The following is a 21,227-nucleotide window of genomic DNA, read 5'->3' as shown; positions in this document are numbered from 1 at the left end:
ATACACCAAGCAGGTGGTGGCAAACTAGCTCAGAAGCCTATTAACAGAGAAATCTGATTAAAAGCAAAGTATCTGGAGAAATGAAAAAAAAAAAAAAAACCCTCAAATATTTTGTAAGGTTAACTGAATTAATTTATTGGACAACTGTACTATGGATATGACGACTGACTCAAACGCAGGATTGTGAGGATGGCTCAGGAGGGACAGCACCTAACAACATACTATGTGAAGCATTGTAGCAAGCATTTTTCATCGCTTTCCCCTGTAAATAAAGAAATGTTGAGGCAACACAGCAACGTGCATGTTTGTTTTTATTATACAGCTACATTATTATGCTAACATATTTGGTACTTTATAAAACACACCAAAAGCATTTTTAAAAGAGATATAAATTGAAAGTCTCACATTTTTCTCCAGGCCCCAGTGGTTTGTTCTGGTGCAGCGCCTTCAGAGACCACTCCTGTATACCAAACAAAACCAAACCCACTGCTGTCGAGTCGACTCATAGCGACCTTATAGGGCAGAGTTGAACTGCCCCATAGAGTTTCCAAGCAGTGCCTGGTGGATCTGAACTGCTGACCTTTTTGGTTAGCAGCCGTAGCACTTAACCACTACGCCACCAGGGTCTACCGTATGCAGTAAAGGGAAAAAGACAATTGAGAATAGTTTCCAGCACACACAGGAATTTGGAATAAGGCAGGGAAGAACATAATAACCCTATGACTAGCTGTCTGACAATATCAGCAATAACTGACAAGCACCAAATTAGTACTATGCACAATAATTACCACGGCGATCACAACTCCTCAGAGCAGTGCACTTCACATTTCAATGTGCACGCGAAGCCCCTGGCGATCTTGTTAAATGCAGGTTCCGATTAGGCAGGCCTAAGTGGGGGCCCGATTCTGCATTTCCAATAAACTTCCAGGTAACCGCATTGCTTTGGCCAGTTAAGGTTTTAAAGGACAGGTAGCTGTTTGGAGATAGTCACTGTCGTGGATTGAATTGTTTTCCCCCAAAATACGTGTACACTTGGTTAGGCAGGATTCCCAGTATTGTGTGACTGCCCTCCATTATGTGATTTTCCTATGTGTTATAAGTCATCATCTCTGCTGTGGTTAAAGACGAAACCCTGGTGGCGTAGTGGTTAAGTGCTACGGCTGCTAACCAAGAGGTCGGCAGTTTAAATCCACCAGGTGCTCCTTGGAAACTCTATGGGGCAGTTCTACCCTGTCCTATAGGGTTGCTATAGCAGCAGGTTTGGTTTTTTGTTTCGTGGTTAAAGAGGATTAGGGTGGGACATAACACCCTTACTCAGGTCACATCCCTGACCCAATGTGAAGGGAGTTTCCCTGGGGTGTGGCTTGCACCACCTTTTATCTTACAAGAGATAAAAGAAAAAGGAAGCAAGCAGAGAGTGGGGGACCTCATACCAACAAGAAAGCAGTGCCAAGAGCAAAGCGTGTCCTTTAGACCCGAGGACCCTGTGCGGAGAAGCTCCTAGTCTGGGGGAAAATTGATGAGAAGGCCGACAGGGACAGAAAGCCTTCCCCTGGAGCTGATGCCCTGAATTTGGACTTTCAGCCTACTTTACTGTGAAAGAAATTTCTCTTTGTTAAAGCCATCCACTTGTGGTATTTCTGTTATAGCAGCACTAGATGACTAAGACAGTCACTGAAGACTCTCCTTTTGGCAAGCCCAGAAACAGAATAAAAGTTATTTTCAAATTCGTCTGAAAGTGGTGTGCAAGATGAAATGAAAGGAAATTGTTACCAGAAACCAGGAGGAAAGAGGTTCAGGCTGACCCAGGGTAGTGGCTCCATGAGCAAGGAGCGACCGTCTGAATTTGCTGGCTCGGTGAAGTTGGAGAATAAGGACAGGAGAGAAACTAAACAAGGAAAGAAAGTTTTGACTCAGAAGAAGAAGAAAAGAGTTGCATTGTAAACAGGAATAAGAAACTCAGTTATAAAAACTGAGAGGACAACAGAACGCTCAAATGGATGCATCCTCCAACAGGATGAAATGTGGGACTGGAAGCAGTAGAGCGAATAGGGCTGGACATGTCACCTCAGAAATGATAGCCCAAGCCATGAGGATTAATGGGAGCTCCAGGGAGAACTCAGAGATGGGGGCTGGGTGGGTGGGGGGTAGGACAATAATAGCTAACCTGGTACTAAGCACCTTGCATAGATTGTCCCCTTTAGTCCTCACTACCCTAGGACGTAGGTACTATTATACTCATTTCACAGATAAGGAAACTGAGACTCAGAAAGGCTAAAAACTCAGGCTCTTTAACAGACTGTCCTTTCTTGGAAAAGAAAGATTAAATGAAATTATGTTAACAGTGGATGGTAGCTGATCTCTTTAAAAAAACAAAAAAAATCTTAGTTACAACAAAGTTTGTAAGGCTGTTGGTTCCACCTTTGCCCATCCCTTCCCTCCCCACATGCCTGAGGGCACTGCAACACAAAATCATTAAACTTGCCCTGAAAGAAATTCTGCAACTACAAATTCTTGAAAATCTGGGGTAATTTGAGAATACATCTTAGAAAGGGATCAATCCAAACCTCTTTGGGAGGTGGTACAAGAGCACGATTTTTCAAGTCCGAGTCCTGGGTTCAAGTCTTGCTCTTCTTCCCAGCTAAGTGATTTATCTCTGAGCCTCTGCTTCTTCGCTTGTACCTAATTTTTAGGGTGCTGTAAGATTAAATTATGCATATATATATATATATATATATATATATATATATATATATAAATTACTAAGCACAGTGCCAGGCACAAAGCAGGTACTCAAATAAATGTCATCTATTAATTGTTGGAAACCTTGGTGGCATAGAGGATAAGAGCTACAGCTGCTATGCTAACCAAAAAGTTGGCAGTTCACATTCACCAGGCCCTCCTTGGAAACTCTATGGAGGAATTCTACTCTGTCCTATAGGGTCGCTATGAGTCAGAATCGACTCGACCGCAACGGGTTTGTTTTATTATTGTTATTGTAGTATTAACGCAACACAAAATCAACACTCTGATCCAAATATATCCAAAAGCTTTCATGTTTTTAGAAGTATTCACTTATCTTTAATACTTTAACCCTTATAAAGCTAAGCCTTTCAAAACATACATCTCACCCTTAGGTTACAGACTACTCAGACCGGTTTTTCAAAAGATCGCCATTAGATGAGCACTAATAAGGACAGGGACCAGGGAATAGGTGTGGATGCCGGCCCAGAAGGGCAGTCTTGCTGAGGAGAGCGGTCGGGCCCGCTCTTAGCCCCCAGTCTCCTGGGATGCCCAGGCTTCACCCGCCACACTGTGAAGGCTTTTCAAGTGCATGTGAGGAGGTGGTGGTGGGGTACAGAGGCACACCGATGTTCCAAAGTCCTCCCCCACCACACGACATTTCAAAACCAAATAAATGAAATTGTCACATTTTCTTTTTTCCCATTTTCCCCTTTCTCCTGCGTGTTATGTGTGTGGAAAGTTGTTTCTTAAACAGTTCCTGAACTGCTGTTACTTCTGATACGACCTCAGTATAAACCAGATTTCTGAATAGTTGGTGCCGCCATATAATTTCATTAAGCATACACACAGATGTGTGAAGCATGAAAACCCAGGAAGATATCAGTGATCAGAAGCTAGCCGCCAACAGCACCTGCAGTTATCAACTGGGAAAAGCAGGTGGGATAAGATGGACAACTCCCAAGTATTCTGCCAGTTATTAACTAGTACCAATATTAATAAACTTGAAATCTGCTTTCCTGTCTACTTCTCATTCCCGGGAGATTCCCTCCTCCTACTTCCCAGAGGAAATAAAAATGAACTCTTTCCTTTTCTTTACCCCTCCTATCTCTTGGAAGATCTGGCCCTGCAGTTGGGGATCCTCCCTCCCCGTGTCCCAGATTCTTTCCATCTCTGCCCTCCCACTGTCTCCTTCCCCAGAGCTGGAAAACGCCTCGTAAACACACAAAGTCCCCCCAGGCCTGAGTCCCTGCTTCCTCTGGACTTTCAAAGCTAAGCTTTCTCAAAGTAGTCTGTGCATTATCTCACTTTCCAGTGATTTCTCAACCCACCAAAACTGGCTTCGCCCACCACTCACCACAGAAACTGTTACGGTGGCCGACAAGGTCCTAACCTGAGGATCTCAGGAGGGGTCTACGGCCCTGTCTAAGCTCTCTGGGGGACCTGACACTCACACCCTTCCCACACAGCCTCTTCTTCCCAGGCCTTCCCTGACCCCATGGGCTTTGCTCCCCACCTCTGTCTTTGTGTTCCCGTCTCCTCCACCAGCATCCCGCCCTTCTCTCCCCACAGCAAACACATTGTCTCCCAACAACCTAACCACCACTTCTCACCCCTGAATAGGTATCTCTGCCAGGCCTCTCCTCCGGGTTCCAGACATGCAGGCCACCTCCACCAAGACCTCCCACCAGACCCACAAACTCAGCATTGCACACCCAACACTTAACACACTGCGACAAAGTGCTCCACCAAAGCCAAAATAACAATGTTTATCCCATAACCAGAGGCTAGCATGTTGCTATGGTGCCAAACAGGTTTCAGTGGCACTTCCAGACTAAGACGGGCCAGGAAGGAAGGCCTGGCAGTCTACTTCTGAAAAATCAGCCAATGAAACCTTACGGATTCTAATGGTCTGATTCCGTTGTGCAGGGGGTTGCTGTGAGTCAGGGCCCGATTCCATGGCAGCTAGCAACAGCAACCTGTAACCCAGCTGCTAACTGAAAGGTCAGCAGTTCAGACCTACCAGCAGCTCCATGGGGAGAAAGACCTGGCGATCTGCCCCTGTAAAAATTACAGCCTAGAAAACCCAATGGGGCAGCTCTACAGGGCTGCTATGAGTTGGAGTCGACTCACGGCACACACCAACCACCACCACCCTCCAGGTATTTAAAGTAACTCAAGATTAGGGGAAAAAAAAATTAAGGACTAGTTTCCACTTCCTTCTTCTAAACAACCGACTCTTTTATGAAGCCTGTGCAATCTTTCCTTTAAACATTCAGTGATTTATTTACCCAACTCAAATAAAATGCTGAATTCTCCCTCCACACTTTCCAATCCTGTTCTTTTTCTGAAAGTCAAAATACAAACTGTCTCAACTTTTAGAGTTCAGGAAAAAGTCAAGGGACAAACTTCTCCTCCCTGAAAAGGAAGCGTCCCTTTGCCCTGTACATGCCACAATCTTCTTCTCCCCTCAGCTTTCCACAGGCTGGAGAGGGTACCCTGGTTCTCCCGTCTCTGCACCAACGCTCAGGAGAACTCCAGAACAAGCAATCAGAGTCCCACTGGCCAGGAGGAGAGCACCTCTTCAAGGGGACTTGGGACAGTAGAAGAAATTATACGCCAACGAAATGAATAACCAGCACACAACTGGCCCTGACAACCTACTATTTCACTCAACTGTAAAGCAAGGCTAAAAATACAAGAATTTCTAGATAATAATCCTGAATTAGAGAAACACAGAACTTGTTTAAAATGCCCATGCGCGTTTTATTAATAAAAACTAACAGTGCCAAGTTAAACAAGTCAAACAATTAAAGTCTCTTTATATTCCATAAAATATTACAGAAAAGTTTATTTGTGTTTCAATAGAAAGACTATCGCTTGAGAACAGGCAGCTAACAGCAACTGTGCAGTTAATGGTATCGTGAATAGATTTTAAAAGAGACTACTGCCTGTTCCGAAATTCCTTTTTCTTTTTATAAAAAAAGAACTATTAAAAATGATTGACAAATTTTGAGTTAAAAAACTGTTAAAACATTCTCTATATTTAATTTCAACTTTATAATAGATTACAGGAAGATGCTTTTGAAACAAATCCAACATTTGTTTCAGTACATGTCTTTAAATGATAGACTTATAAGTATGTAAACAACTATATAATAAAAAGTTTCCAAACTCTGCCTGTAAGAAATCAGGCAAATTTCACCATCAACAATAAACCATTCCAAGCCTTCAAGATAGTTTACACAGCTGCACCAGCATGGCAGTAAACTTTTACCAAACAAAACAAAAAACAACAACAACAAAAGACTTTGTAATTTGAATGCTGCAACACAGAGCCCAAAAAAAGGGGGTCGGGGGGGAAATATACAAACTCAATGGAATCACAAGTCAATATAATTTAAGGGAAAATAAAGTCATAATAAAATTTATGGCGCTTAATATTATTTCTTTTTAAAAAGTAGAGCTTTGCTATTCTGCTTGGCTCTTCTTTGAACACTGCATGATTTAACAAAATAAAAACTCATGACGTAATCTTGCTATCCGTCAGTTAGTGGCACCATTCAAAACACACTGCAAATAAACGGCTATTCAGTGTACCATTTTCCACAAAAGGACAGCATTTTATTTTCATTGATGTGGACGAAGTACAATTTCTTCAGCAAACTCAGCAAGAATTGTCAAGGGGCCAAAAAAAGAGTAACCAAAAACAAAAAACAACTCTGAATTAAAAAAAAAAAAGAAAACAAAAACGCAAAATCCTAGGGAGTAAATAAAGATTCTCCGTCAGCACACTGGTATCGAAACACACATCCACACCACATTGAAAAAAATCCTACTAAAAACAATCCTTGCTTGCTTATTGGAGGTGCGTATCTAAATTCAATAGCTTACCAATATCTTCTTGGGGGAAGGCCAAAAAGAAACAGAAAAACCCACATTTAAAAAAAAAAACAAAAAAAAACGTTTCTCTTCCCTAAACATTTTTTTTTCCTGAAGCTGAACCTGAAGGGGAGAAGGGAAATCTACGACCCATGAAGATCAGTCTTCATCGTCATTTTCATTAAAGTCATCGTCGTCGTCGTCGTCTTCCCCAACGTAAGACACAGGCGTCTCCACCCTGGAGCCACTGTACTGAGAGCCATTGGAGCTCGTGGCCAACATCCCATCCGCTCCATTGGTCAAGTCACTGCAAGAAGAAGACGTGGTCAGTGAAGGGCCGCGGTCTACTTCTTCCTCCCTTACCTAAGGCCTCACTTCGAATGAGGTTTGTTTTTTGCCCTCCAATTACATAAATACAAATGGAAAATTTTTAAAGTACGTACAACACAGAATCTCAACACTTTATTATTAGTTTTCATTCTTTTTTTTTTTCCCTTTTCTTGAATACCTAACAACTAAAATAATGATAATGGTCACAATCCCCCCCTCCCCCATTTATTATTACATCAGAAACAAAACCCGAAAGTGCACAAGCTTAAGAAAACATGAGATCCTTCTTCCTAGACTTGCAGTTATAAGCTGTTGAATCTTTGGGACCCACTGTCGTCGAGTCGATTCCAACTCATAGTGACCCTACAGGCAGAGTAGAACTACCCCATAGGGTTTCCATGGCTGTAATCTTTCAGAAGCAGACTGTCACATCTTTCTCCCTGCAGAGTAGCTGGTGAGTTCGAACCCCCAAGCTTTCGGTTAGCAGCCGAGCGCTTAACCACTGCACCACCAGGGCTCTCTGCAGAAAAGGATGACTGACTGGCTGCGGGAGCAGTAGGGAGACTGTGACATGCCCTACAGTACTACTTCCCAGACTGTAGGGTGTGGAAAAGCTGCCCGGGGCTCTTATTTATGTGTTTGTTTAAATGCTGGTTCCCAGGCCCTGCCCTCCAAGTTCTTTTGGTGTATCTGGTGCAGAACCCAGACCCTGCAGCTTTAACAGGCCCTCGGGTGATTCTTAGATCCAAGTATTCTGTAGTCTGCACTTTGAGAAACAGCTCAAAGGACCCAAGAGCTTTGTATTTGTGAAAGTGTTTGCTGAAAATCAGTGTAGCTGGCCTTTGACAGGGAGAAAGGGGCAGGAGGTGCCCCCACAGAAGTGCTGGTGGGGGCATGCAGAAAGGCAGATGCAGAATGAACCCTGTCCACCAACCAGGCCCTCCCAGTCAACTGGTCCTTGGGTAGGGTTTCTAGAACCTACCTAAGCTTTTAATATGCTTCTGTTGAGTCTTAGCCTAAAACAGTACTTCTCAACCCCAGGGGATATCTGGCAGTGTCTGGAGACATTTTTGGTTGTCACAACTGGGGATGGTGGATGCTACTGGCATCGGAAGAAAAGGATACTGCTAAACATCCCATAAGGCATTGGATGGCTCCCAATAACAAAGATATATCCAGCCCCAATGTCAACAGTGTCAACATTGAGAAATCCTGGTAAAAGACCGTTGATTTATCCATCACAACAGCGGGGACTACCAAGGTGACTTGGGTACCTGTGAAGTTTCATTATTATCTCATAGAATCAACAAGTGATCACTGATAGTAATAATGGAAGGGGGAATGGGACAGACACCATTTCCACTATGAATTATAATTTGCTTAGGTTATCATCAAAAGCAATTCGGATTTTCTTAGCATTTGAGTCGAAGAGCAAGAAAAGGCATTCCAAGAAATGCCACGCACTGAGGGCATGTCCACTTGGAATTTAAACTTAGACACAGATCATTGAAACAGATTATTGACAGCTGAAGAAAACACATACTGAAATTAAACAAAAATGCTAAGATATTTACCCCCAAGAGAAGTCTCGAATACAGTCTACCTCATCCTCTGCAGTTCCAACTTGTGTGCCTTTAACTATTTTTCACAAAATGAGCAAGACTGGTCTCTAAACACCTAAACTCTTTCCAATCTACCAGCACAGGAAAGCATCAGCACTGTATTGGGAATGCGGCCACTAAACTATCTGAGAAAGAGTGAGTTTTAAAAGGCATGGAATGATTAAGTCAACAGAGTTGCTTTAACTAGGCAATACATCCCAGGAACCCTAAAGGGCTGACTGCACCACAAAGCTTCGCACAGGCCGGAGATTGACAATGTATTCTAACGTCAAAAATTCTTCTATGAACATAAAGCCATATGCCTATGTTTTAATACATTTTACTTGGTATTTATTCATACTGTGCAATAAAAACTATGAAATGTTACGCATTTTGACAGAGTAATTCAACATCTGGGAAATCTAGCCCAGCAAAACAAATCAAAAACGGTAAAAAAAATTTAGCCAAAAGCTACTTGTGGCGACTTTTCCTGTAACTGGAAACCACCTAAATGTCCAATGCAAACGGGAACACTTAAGTAAATTGTCGTGCCTTCATGAGATATAATCTCATGTTATTAAAACTGGTTTTTCTCTGAAGTGGTAATGGCTATCCTGTGTTCCTCATTATAAAACTGACATGTGGTCACTCTGAAAAATTGAATACGAAGAATTATATGAATATGGAAGTTTAAAAAAAAAAAAACCTAAATTCTCTCTCTTGGGATAAGCAGTGTTAAACATTTTATAGGCTAACTTCTATACATACATATATAGTTATCTATAATTAAAAACAAAGACAGCTGATGGTCATCAAAAGCTTACTATATGCAAGCCACTGTACCAGCCATGTTATTCACATACCATCTCATCGATTCTTATAACAAATCTGTGAAGCATGAGTCCCATTTTTTAGGGGTGAGAACTGTAGCTTGAAGAGCCTGGCTTCCCAACCAGAGCTGACTCCAAAACCCACATGCTCACCACTCTGCTATACTACCTGTATTTACTTTTATATGAATCACATTTCACCTGTTTGATTCACATGGTAATATCCTGCAGCCTCTGTCTATGCCAAATATAAATCCAAAGCATCGTCTTCAATGGCTGCAGAGTATGCCGTTTTAGGTATGTACATATTATAATTTATTAAATCAATCCCTATTCTGTTAGACTTATAGATTGCTCCTAATATATCTTAAGAAATTAAGTTTAATATTTTAATATTTAAGATGAACATAAAGTAACATTATACAATGTAATATAAAAGTTAATAAAGTATTGTTCTGTTAATATTTAGGAAATTAAAATTACTTTATATTTATCTTCAAAACACTAAGACAAATACCTAGCTATGACATCATTCTGCTCTTATATGAAATGTCTTCTTAGGGGGAACTGCCAAAAGTGGAATTGCTAGACCAAGCATTAAATATACTTTCATTTAAATAATAAAACCCCTTTAATTACAGAAAAATATATATGATAAAAATTTAAAATTTTTAAAAAAGTAGGCAAAAAGGTAATACACATTGTGATCTCAACTAACGTTTTAAAAAAAAACACTGGAAAGAAATATTCCATTATGTCATTTACAGCTATCCCTAAATAGTGGGATTTGGAGTAATGTTTGCCCCTACTTTAAGAGCCCTGGTGGTGCAGTGGTTAATTGCTTGGCTGCTAACCAGAAGGCTGGTGGTTTGAACCTACCAGCTGCCCCATGGGAGAAAGACGCGGCAGTCTGCTTCTGTAAAGATGTACAGCCTTGGCAACCCTATGGGGCAGTTTCACTCTGTCTTACACCGTTGTTATGAGTCAGAATCGACACAATGGCAATGGGGATTTTTTGTATGTTTTTGTTTTGCCTGTATTTTACTGTGTGCTTGTTGTTGTCACGTTGATTCCAACTCATGGCAAATCCACGTGTGCAGAGTAGAACTGCTCCACAGGGTTTTCGAGGCTGTGACGTTTAGAAGCAGATCGTCAGACCTGTCTTTCAAGGCACCTGTGGGGGGGTTCAAACTGCCTATCTTTCGGCAAGTGGTCGAGGTCTTAGCCGTTTGTGCCACCCAGAGATGGCTTACTGTGTGCTAACTCTTTAAATACACAGATATTATAATTTATAGGGGGAAGAAACTAACCGACAAAGAAAAAAAGAAAGCTACTTTGCACACAGGAAGACAAGCTACCGGTGTAATGTCTCAAATTCTGCATTTTCTGAAGTAATCTCTGAATTTGGGGGAAGAGAGGAAAATTAAGAAACCACTTACTGAAAAGTGTTGAGAATTTACAGCATGAATCAATTTCTAAATAGCTAAGAAATTTAGGCTATTATATAATTTGGGGAATTCATCAAGGGAACTTTCAGACTGTAAAGTGAGACATTCGCACTGCCTCGGTAGACACGCTAACCGCAGAGGTTAAAAACAGAATCGCTGGCAACCAACAGCCTGCCCTAACTAGCCACCCGTGTCCACCACGCCAGCCCTGCACTCCGGCCCTCGGGGTACTACTCTGAGCTGCAGCCCCAACACGCGGTAGAGCTCAGGTTCCGTTACCCACTCTTACATAAAACCATAAATTGCTGCTACCTGGCAGAAAGCCTTGTGCCATTTGAAGTTGAACCCGATGATGTGACAAATACACCGCTGATTGATCCCTGAGCCATTTCTGAAAAGAGAGACAAAATAAAGCATACTCCACACAATGTAAAAATATCACAAGGCGCGCAGGCAATCTCAGGAGGCTGAAGTTACGGATACTGAAACAACATGGCAATGGGGAAACTTAGGAAGACTCTGAACACACGAGGAACGAGTCAGAGGATTCACTCAGGCGATGTTCTCTGAACGTGTACTGTGTACCAGGCTGTGCAAAGCCAAGGAAAGCAGACCCGGTCCCTGCCCTCATGGAGCTTACAGTCCCCATCTAGTGTGGTAGTCTCCAGTCCTTTTTTTTTTTTTAATCACAATCTCCTACCAGTCTTTTTCTAAAAAGACACGGAAATCTTTAATATGTATGGCATTTATTTACACTGTATGCCTGTGCTACTGTACGAATATTACCACATACATTATAAAACAAAACACAGAAATCAAAGGATGTGGTAAAAATAATACACGTACAAGTTATCTTTCCCCCTGCTTCCCAAGAATCATCCCACATACCCTCTTAGGTACCTGTACTCTACTTTGGAGACCATGGGTCTAGCAGACTGTGGGTTAATTCCCACCAAGGACAGGACAAAAGGCAGTGGGTATAAATTGTACCATGAAGAAGTCAGATCACTGAGGGTTGCCAGATACTGAAAAATGGAGAAGGAACTAGTTTTCGTTGGATGGTATTAAAATTCAGGACAGGTTTTCATGTGTTCCAGGGAGGTTTAGAAAAGCTCCAATTACAAAGGCAAATTGTCTGACGTGTGCCAGTGCAATGATTCTCCAGGAATAATGCAAACCACAAACTTAGGGCAACAGGAGAAACGTGAGAAAAGAGACAGCACGTTTCTCATAAAGACACTCTCCTTTGAGCCTGCGGCCAGCACCTTGACAGCTCAGCTAAGGAAGCTCCCAGGATGAAAGCCCAGGACCAAAAGAAAAGCTCCTAGAAAGAAACGCCTCCCACTTTTACGTTAGCATGCGTACTCCAAAGCAGGAAATCACTTACAGGAGCAGAATATTTCATAACCTTTAAAGGCTTTTTTTTTTTGGTTGCTTTGCTATGGTGACCAACTGACTACCTGGAGGAGGGGGAATCACCATGCCTGTTACACTCCTCAAAGAACTTCAATTTTGTCCCCAGTTGAAGAAAATCTGGAAGATAAAATCTGAACTTTTCTTAACACCTTCATCATAGAAACTACATGGGGAAATCCACAAAATACTGCTTTGAACTCTCAAACCACAATAAACCCCAGCAGGTAATGCCACCAAAGAGGACTGCTGCGTATTCCACTTTAAGACCACTGACATGTCTACAGAGCCCACTGCCATCTACTCTTCCGTCACCCCCACATCCCTTTTGTCAGTCTAGCCCTTCCCTCCTTTCTCTCCTTTTTGTCATATTTGCTCTGGTACCTAAGTGTGTGGAGTCAAGCTCAGCAACGAGGAGCTATGCATTCTATAACTCTAGGAGGAAAACCCAGGAATAAGCATCCAGCCAAAAAATACACTGTAGCCATCGGGGTGGCTTTCACTGACCTGTCACATAAGGTTCCAGAGCTTTAGGTACCAAACTTCTTGCCATTTTAAGGTCTTCAGCTGAACAGCTTCCTGATTCTAGGCCACAAGCCATTCCCATTCGCTTTAATACTTCTATGTCATCATGGATTTCAAACGTGTTGTCAAAATTAAACAGATACTCAAATCTGAAAGGGAAAAGCTCACAGTTAGAACAGCACAATCGTCAAGACTTCTGAGGCTGAACAACAGCACACGCTTGGTGTAGGGGGCCTGAAGCAGAGTCTGCTCACTCACCCTGAACATACCCAGCCCTTCTGGTTCCCTTTTACCTGGTGCCTCTTTACGAAATTTCTTCAACTACAGGAAATGAATAACCACAGAAATAAAAGACATGACAGATCCCAGCAGTATCATAAGTTGCTGTCTAGCAAACTATAGGCATGAAAACTAGGAAACTACCTGGCCCCGCCGGGTATATGGAATATTCTAATGAAGGCTCTGGGGCTGCCTGTCACCACTCCATCACAGATACTAAATAACTATCTGGCTATTCATGCATTATTAAGAAAATTGTCCAACTAATAATCCTAATAAGTTTTGTTTTCCTTAAAAAAGAGATGGGTAACCGTGGAAATAAGAAATAAACCTGAAAGTTAATTATATACTAAAAAAAACCAAAACTTGTTGCCATCGAGTCAATTCCAACTCATAGCGACCCTGTAAGAGCAGAACTGCCCCACTGGGTTTTCAAGGAGCGGTGGTGGATTCCAGCTGCTGACCTTTTGGTTAGCAGCCGAGCTCTTAACCACTGCGTCACCACGGCTCCAAATTGTACTAAAAGACTGCATTTAATAATTATAAGTTAGGTATTTATAATTAAATTAACCAGAGGTGCTATTGTCTTTCTGACAAGACTGACTACGGCACTTCTTCACTTTTGACACGACACTCACAGCTGAAACGACAGGGCGGATGGAAAGCCTCTCTCTTTCCATGAACCACCTACTTGTCATTAGAAATACTGCAGTCGATCACGGTCTTCTTGCTGGTGTTCACGATGATAAACGGTAGGTGGATGACGGAGTTGGACGGAGGTGGCCGGTTGGCTTGCTGCTCTGCCTGGCGGTTTCTCTGCACCAGATTCTTGAAGGCAATTTGCTAAAACGAGATGAACCAATTTACATACTAATCATATCAGTCACCCCTGGTAGGAACAATGATATGATGCATTTATGTAGCAATATAATACCTTTTCTCCGAGGAGTTCTTTATAATCCTCCCCACAGCCCCACAAGATAGACAACAGGGAGTTATCCGAACTCTCCTTTAGAGATCCTAGTGAACATTTCGGAGGCTGCAGACACCTGGTTAATTCATGTGACCTCTTTAGTATTAGGAAGACTTAGTAGCCTGGGTAGACAAATCCATTCGGAAAAATCAAATACTCAGAGGAGAATTTAGAACGTGGGATAGGCAAGCACTCACACCGTTTAAATAAAAACATACTTCAAGAAAAGGAATTAAAAGAAAAGTTAAATTCCTTGCCTGGCTTGTCCTCCCTCGTTCCTCCTCTGTCCCCTGCCCCTCCATGAGGTTTCCCAGCTTACTGTACCTACAGACACATAGACTTGTAAACTTGCACTTATCTTGGAGGTCATTTATTTCAGACTTTTGAGAAGAGGGCAGGGAGAGTCCTACGGGCCTAAATCTAGAAAGGTAAGGCTTCAATGCCCTAAAATGGATGCTTTTACAATGAACATAACTTTCTTGCTGTTAATTTCAGGCCAGAAAATTTGCCTTCACTCACTCCCTCGCCCGCTCCTCCTGCACCTACTGTCTGTGGGCCAGGCCCCAAGAAGCTGCTGCTGATAGTCACAGGATCTGCCCCACAGGAGCTTATGGCTTGTAGGACAGAGGCATCAATTGTTCAGATTTTTTAAAAAAAAATAGCTACAATATGCTACGGAAACAAAGAAAAAGAGAAGAATTCATTTTAATGGGGAGCAACCAAGTAGAAGAAAACTGAGAGTCCCAAACCAAACCAAACCCACTGCCATCAAGTCGATTCTGACTCATCGCGACCCTACAGGACAGAGTAGAGCTGCCCCATAGAGTTTCCAAGGAGCGCCTGGTGGATGTGTACTGCTGACCTTTTTGTTAGCAGCCATAGTACTTAACTACTATGCCACCAGGTTCTCCCCCTGGGAGTCCAGGAGGTGACAACTGCCCAACCCATTCCTACCCTCCCCCCTGCTGGTCTGGAGGGCCAGGAAATCTATGCCTGTCTGCTCTTCTGCCCATCCTCTCCCCCTGTTATCAACTCCACACAACCTCCCTCCAGCCCACCAGAGCTTCCCCTTGGAAGCATCCCAGCAGGCTATGCTGACACAAAGCTGTGAGTGACTGCGCACCCAACATTTCCCAGGATATTTGAAGCCTGGGTGATCCTTCTAAATGAATCTTTAATTTGCAAATTAGAGTAATCAATGTTTTGAATAAGCCACCTCCTTATGCAAATAAGCAGACTCCTCCCTTAACTATAAGCCCCTTTGCCTGGGAGTAAAATCAAGTCAACAGTGGTTTACAGCCTGAGTGCCCTGGTCCCCACCTAAAGCAGCCATCTGCTGCAGGAGACAGCGAGAGCTGAGAGCCGGCCCAAATGTCCCACCTGTCTACACACATTCTTTTTGGCCTTTCTTCAGGTGTGCATCCAACGGCCTTCTATGCCCCCCTTCCTTGAAATCTCTTATCCCTTAGCTTTTCCGCCTGAGTATAGACCCTGGTCTTAGCTCCCTTCTCTCTGTGTGCTTCCTCCTGATTCCACTCACTCCCACGGTGGCTAATATCTCTTTTGTGTAGGTGACTCACTCAAGCAGGTACCTCAGCCTGCTGCCAGACCGCTCCCAGCAACTTCTGCCCCTTCGCTGCTCCCGTCACCAAGCCTAAAGTGCCTGCTCCTACTGACCCTCTAGTCTGCTAACTGGGCCCACCCTTCCCCCAGAAACCCAGGATCAGACCTCAGTTGCTTTTGATGCTGCCTCTCTCTAATCTCTAATTGCTATGCTCTGTTTCCACAAGGCCTCCATCACCACACCGTAGATCTCCTCTATAGGCCTAGCACACATTCACTCTCTAACGGAGCATCCTGCTTGTTTCTCAACCAGTGTTAATCAAGTCTTATTTGGTTTACTGTCCGTCTCACTCACTTGAATGTAGGCTCCGAAAGGACAAGACCCATTTCTATTATGCTCATGACTTCATCCCAAACACTTAGTCCAGTGCCTGGTACTCAGTACATACTTAATACATATCAGAGTAAATTTTTAAGAATGCTACCTTTTTCATGAAGTCATTCCTTCTACCAGTTAGACACTTTGTGGTCAGTAACATTAAGACACACACACATACTCACACTCACACACAAAATTCTCTCTCTCGCTTGCTCTCTCTGGGAACAAGGCCCATGTCTTGTGAGCCTCTGTCCCTGACAACACTTACACAGGGGCCTTGTGTCCCTGACAACACGTGCACAGGGGCCTTGTGTCCCTCACAACACCTGCGTATAAGGTGCTCCACGAATACTTACGAAATTCACACTCAAAATCTCAAAGTAGAGGTTTTATTTACCGTGTAGGAGTATAAGCTCCAACTATAAGATATTACTGCTGGAGGAGCTAGCTGTTAGTAAAAGAAAAAAAAAGGAAATTACTTGCTTCCAAAGATAAAATTTATTACCTGTAGAATAAGTTCTTGAAGTTGAGATTGTTTCTGTTTTATTCTTTCAAGTCTTCTCTGTCTCTCTACCTTCAAAAGTAAACCAATACAAGAAATCATCACAATTTGCTTAATATAGCATATTTAAAAACCCCTATATCAGGACTAATGGACACAACTACCACGGCCTCCACCAGACTGAGTTCAGCACAACTAAGATGGTACCCAGCTACCACCACTGACTGCTCTGACAGGGATCACAGTAGAGGGTCCTGGACAGAGCTGGAGGAAAGTGTAGAACATAGTTTTAACTCGAAAAAAAGGCCAGTCTTGCTGGCCTGACAGAGACTGGAAAAACCCTGAGAGTATGGTCCCTGGACACTCTTTCTGCTCAGTGGTGAAGTCACTCCTGAGGTTCACCTTTCAGCCAAGGATTAGACAGGCCCATAAAACAAAACGATACTAACAAGGCACACCAGCCCAGCAGCAAGGACTAGAAAGCAGGAGGGGACAGGAAAGCTGGTAATAGGGAACCCAAGGTTGAGAAACGAGAGTGTTGACACGTTGTGGGGTTGGTAACCAATGTCACAAAACAAAACGTGTACTAATTGTTTAATGAGAAACTAGTTTGTTCTGTAAACTTCATCTAAAGTACAATAAAAAAAAAAAAAAACCCATCTATCAACATGATATCACTTCAGTAGGTTCTTGCCAAAAAACATTTGTCCTGGATCTAACTGTGGAGAAATGGACAAATCTAGAATGTAGGTTCTACGGGAAACAGGTAAGTTTTGTTTTTTTTTAATTGTGGTAAATATATATTGACATAAAATAAAACATTCACAGGTGAGTTTTCATTCGATTTCAAAACCATCCCTTCTATTCCCTTTCTTCCTACTCCATGGATATGGCTATTAAAAAAAAAAAAAAATCCCACAAAAGAGGATGTCAACTTTGCCTACACTAGCATTTAATAATAAACCAAATCTGGGCGCCACAGCCCCCTCACCCACTACCCACAGCGGAGGGCTTGCAGAGTTAGCTCAGTCAGCCTGGGTGTGCTTTCCCAACGTTAAAGGGGAAGGAAAGAAAGTGGTAGGAATGTTTCTCACTTTTTGCCTAGGATCAGGACTGAGAAACATGGGGAAACAACTCTACAAGAGGAATCTGGATCCATCTGTTTACCCGGTCTGAGCTAGGCACAGATGGCCTGAGACCATGTAGCAAAACAGCCTTAAAAAATTTAGCAATGGTGTAGACAGCCAAAACAGCCCAGTTTTAAACGGAATTGGTTTTGGTGGGTGTTTACATGGACATGACTAAAACGGAATGGTTACAAGCATACCTCTAAATTCTGACATTCCTGAGCCGAGTTAGTAGGCAAACCAATCCATTTGATTTCTTTCTTCTCCTTAGAGATGATGTTCATGGCCATTAAGACATTTAAGGCATCGTAGACTCGTCGTCTTATGTTCTTCTGGTCATAAGCCTGGCAAAGACAGTGCATTAATCTTCTAAAAAGATCCCACACAGCTTGGAGGTTAACATTTCAAGTTTTAGACCAGGCAAACAGGCTTAGCAATTCATTTTATGTGGTATAAACCTATCACTGCAGCTTCTAACATTACAGGCTAGATGGGGCTGAGCAAGGCAGATGTCAGTCCCAGGGTGGGTGCCTGGGGGAGCCACAGAGGCCCAGAGCAGGTGTTGAACCCTGGCACATGGTGTCAGAGGCCAAGGAGACCCTAAGGAGGACACCTGTGCAGAAGGCCCTATAGCGACCCTATGGGACAGGGTAGAACTGCCCCATAGGATTTCCACAGTGGCTGGTAGATTTGAACTGCTGACCTTTAACCACTGTGCCACCGGGGCTCTGATCCATCAAATAAGTACATATATTTAAGATAACGGGAGTCAAGTTTCTCATTGCCACAGAGGGAATTATAAATAGGGAAAGGGAGAAAACTAGAAAGAGTCCTGAGGTGTTGGTTTGGAATTTTAGCCACTAGTGTGAGCTCATGGTTTTCAATGTATGTAGATAAGCCAGATTAAACGGGCTCCCACTGGCCAAATTTGTACTGGTTTTGAGCATCGAGACAAAAAATGTGAGAAACACATTCGAAGCCACTGAAAAAAATGCTGCTGTTATTAAGTGCTGTCGAGTTGATTTCGGCTCACAGCAACCACACAGGGCTTTCTTGGCTATAATCTTTACGGAAACAGATTGCCAGGTCTTTCCCCCATGGAGCCGCTGGGTGGGTTCAAACAACCGTTTCGGTTAGCAGAATATAATAGGAAGCTGTACATTCATAGTGATATAAATGAATGGGAAACCCTGGTGGCATAGTGGTTAAGTGCTACGCCTGCTAACCAAAGGGTCAGCAGTTGAAATCCGCCAGGCGCTCCTTGGAAACCCTATGGGGCAGTTCTACTCTGTCCTATAGGTTCGCTTTGAGTCGAAATCGACTCGACGGCACTGGGTACTTGGTATAAATGAATGAATGAACGCAAAGTAGGATAAGGGTCAGAATATGTAGAGTCTCAAAGTAATCCCCATACATTCTTATTAGTTACGAAGTGGAAAGGAGACACCTGACAGTGCAGAAGGCTGGCAGACACCACCTTAATCAAGACCATGCACACCTGGTGGGATGCACCGAGGACATCTGCCCCCTTCCCTGACGTTCCTGCCAAAGATGCTCAAGCTGAGTCTCACCATAAGGAGACATGAGACATACCCAAACTGAGGGACACTCTACAAAACCAACGGTCCCACGACCTTCAAAAGTGTCCCGGTCATACAAGTCAAGGCAAGACTGAGAAGTATCCCAGATCGGAGGGGACAGAAAAGACACGACAATTAATTGCAACATGTGATTCTAAACTGGAACTTTCCGCTATAGAGAAGATTTAGTGGGACCATTGGTAAAAGAAATGGAAGAGTTTAAGGATCAGACTGTAGTAATGTTTCAATAGTAATTTCCTACTTTTAGTGGTTATATTGTGGTTATGCAGGAGAATGTCCTTGTCTGAAGGAAAGACAAACCGGTTGCCACTGAGTTGATTCTAACTCATGGCGACCCCATGTGTTTCGAGCAGAGCTACACACCATAGGGTTTTCATGGTTGTGACCTTTCGGGAGCACGCTGCCCGGCTTTTCTTCCAAGGCACCTTTGGGTGGATCTGAACGGCCAACCTGTCGCTTAGCAGCCAAGCACTTAACCATTTGTACCACCCAGGTACACACTAAAACATTTGGGACTGATGGAACATCCTACCAACAATGTACTCTCAGATGGTTCAGGAAGGAAGAGCTCTATGTATTTGGAATTTTTCTGTACGTTTGAAACAAACAAACAAAAAAAGAGTGAGCTATGAAACGCGGGTGAGTTCTGCTATGCCTGGTCTCTGACATGAGCCCACCCAGCATATACTTACTGATTCATTTGGTAAAATATGGTTATCAGCAGCACTGAACTCGGCGACCAACTCATCTGCCACTTCGTTATATGAAGTGGTTCCTTTCCTCTGAACCTTCTCACAAACCTTCATTGAAAAATGCCTCAGACCCTTGCCATTCTTCTCTCCTTTTCTGTTGCGTTTCCTTCAAAAATACAAAGGAAAACATAAACAGCCATGAGCATTCTTCAGCGCCAACCTAGAATTAAGACACACTTTTACCTAAAAGATGTACTAGGCTACCCCCAAAAGGGCCCAAGTCCAACTGGAGCAACAGATCTCATAGGATCAGGCCAAGATTTCCTCATTATTCCAAGTCATAGGACAATTAGCTACCTTCAAGGAGATAGTACATTGTTAGTGTGGGTGTTTAACGTTTTGTTTTTTCCCTTCAAGGTCAGAAAAATGAGCATTTAAGAGGCCACATCTCACACCTGCATCGTCACATGTCAAAGATATGGGGATCGGTTATACTATATCTGTGATGCACAGAGATCAATACACTACACGCTACATCTTTAAGATGTCCACCGGCATCAGGAATTCTGGGAAGTTTTGGCGTAAACTCAGGAATTCGTTGTGGCAATTTCCCCAGGCTATTAGACAAGGCTGTGAAGACCCACGTGAGAATGGGTGCCAAAACTGTAAGAACATTATGAGTGTTTCGGGACTGAGAGGGTAAACCCAAATTTCTGAACTTCTTGAGTCAGCACCTCAACGAAAAACAATGCTCTCCGTTTCTAATTGGCTAAATTTCCTAAATGAGACTGGCCATTTTTTTGCTTTATAACCAACAGAGACATGGTCTGATTGTTTTGTTTCTGTTTACTTGTTTCTAAGGAAAGATATTCGGCTGACCAAGTAAAATAAAAGTGTTCACATCAGACTCTGCTTTAGAGGAAGAAACGATCTGAGTAACAATTCTGGTGGGGCCATGAGGGGTGGTATGAATGGGCTGTAACCCCTAACATCTTGAAAGTTAAATTTACAGTTATGGATGAAGATGCCCTAAGAGTGATCACGTTCATACTTATTTCCTAAACTGCTACGTTCCAGGGCAGACAAGGCAAAGTTTTAAAGTTACCACTGAGTGGATGAAGCCAGCTTCTTCCTCCTCTTCTGCCAAGAACTGATCAACCTTTCAAGTGTAACAATTGCACCGAAACGCTACTGAAGGAGAACGGTTTTCCCAGCCATCCTGACTTCTCATTTACTGAGGTGAGAGTGTAGCTGTGTCTACTCTGGACATGAATGGCACATTTGTCCAATTACAAACAGACCGATTTTATTAAGAGCTCTGAAAAATAAGTCTACACAGG

General features: G+C 42.9%; 1 protein-coding gene across 1 annotated transcript in view; it reads right to left on the bottom strand.

Annotated features, from left to right (window-relative positions):
- Nucleotides 1-5,501: 5,501 nt before the first annotated feature.
- Nucleotides 5,502-21,227, bottom strand: part of TFDP1 (transcription factor Dp-1) — a 123,177-nt gene continuing 107,451 nt past the window's right edge. Inside the window, exons 6-12 of the mRNA XM_049856239.1 lie at nt 19,888-20,053; nt 17,795-17,938; nt 16,471-16,539; nt 13,742-13,893; nt 12,754-12,920; nt 11,146-11,224; nt 5,502-6,931 (exon numbers count right to left, since the gene is read on the bottom strand). Of these exons, the coding sequence (XP_049712196.1) occupies nt 6,784-6,931; nt 11,146-11,224; nt 12,754-12,920; nt 13,742-13,893; nt 16,471-16,539; nt 17,795-17,938; nt 19,888-20,053 (925 nt within the window). The 3' untranslated portion in view covers nt 5,502-6,783. The remainder of the gene's footprint in view (nt 6,932-11,145; nt 11,225-12,753; nt 12,921-13,741; nt 13,894-16,470; nt 16,540-17,794; nt 17,939-19,887; nt 20,054-21,227) is intronic.

Source organism: Elephas maximus, chromosome 17, assembly GCF_024166365.1.
Source record: "Elephas maximus indicus isolate mEleMax1 chromosome 17, mEleMax1 primary haplotype, whole genome shotgun sequence".
NCBI classification, from domain to species: Eukaryota; Metazoa; Chordata; class Mammalia; order Proboscidea; family Elephantidae; genus Elephas; species Elephas maximus.
Note: the sequence above shows the minus strand (reverse complement) of the source record. Positions and strands in the feature narration are given on the sequence as shown.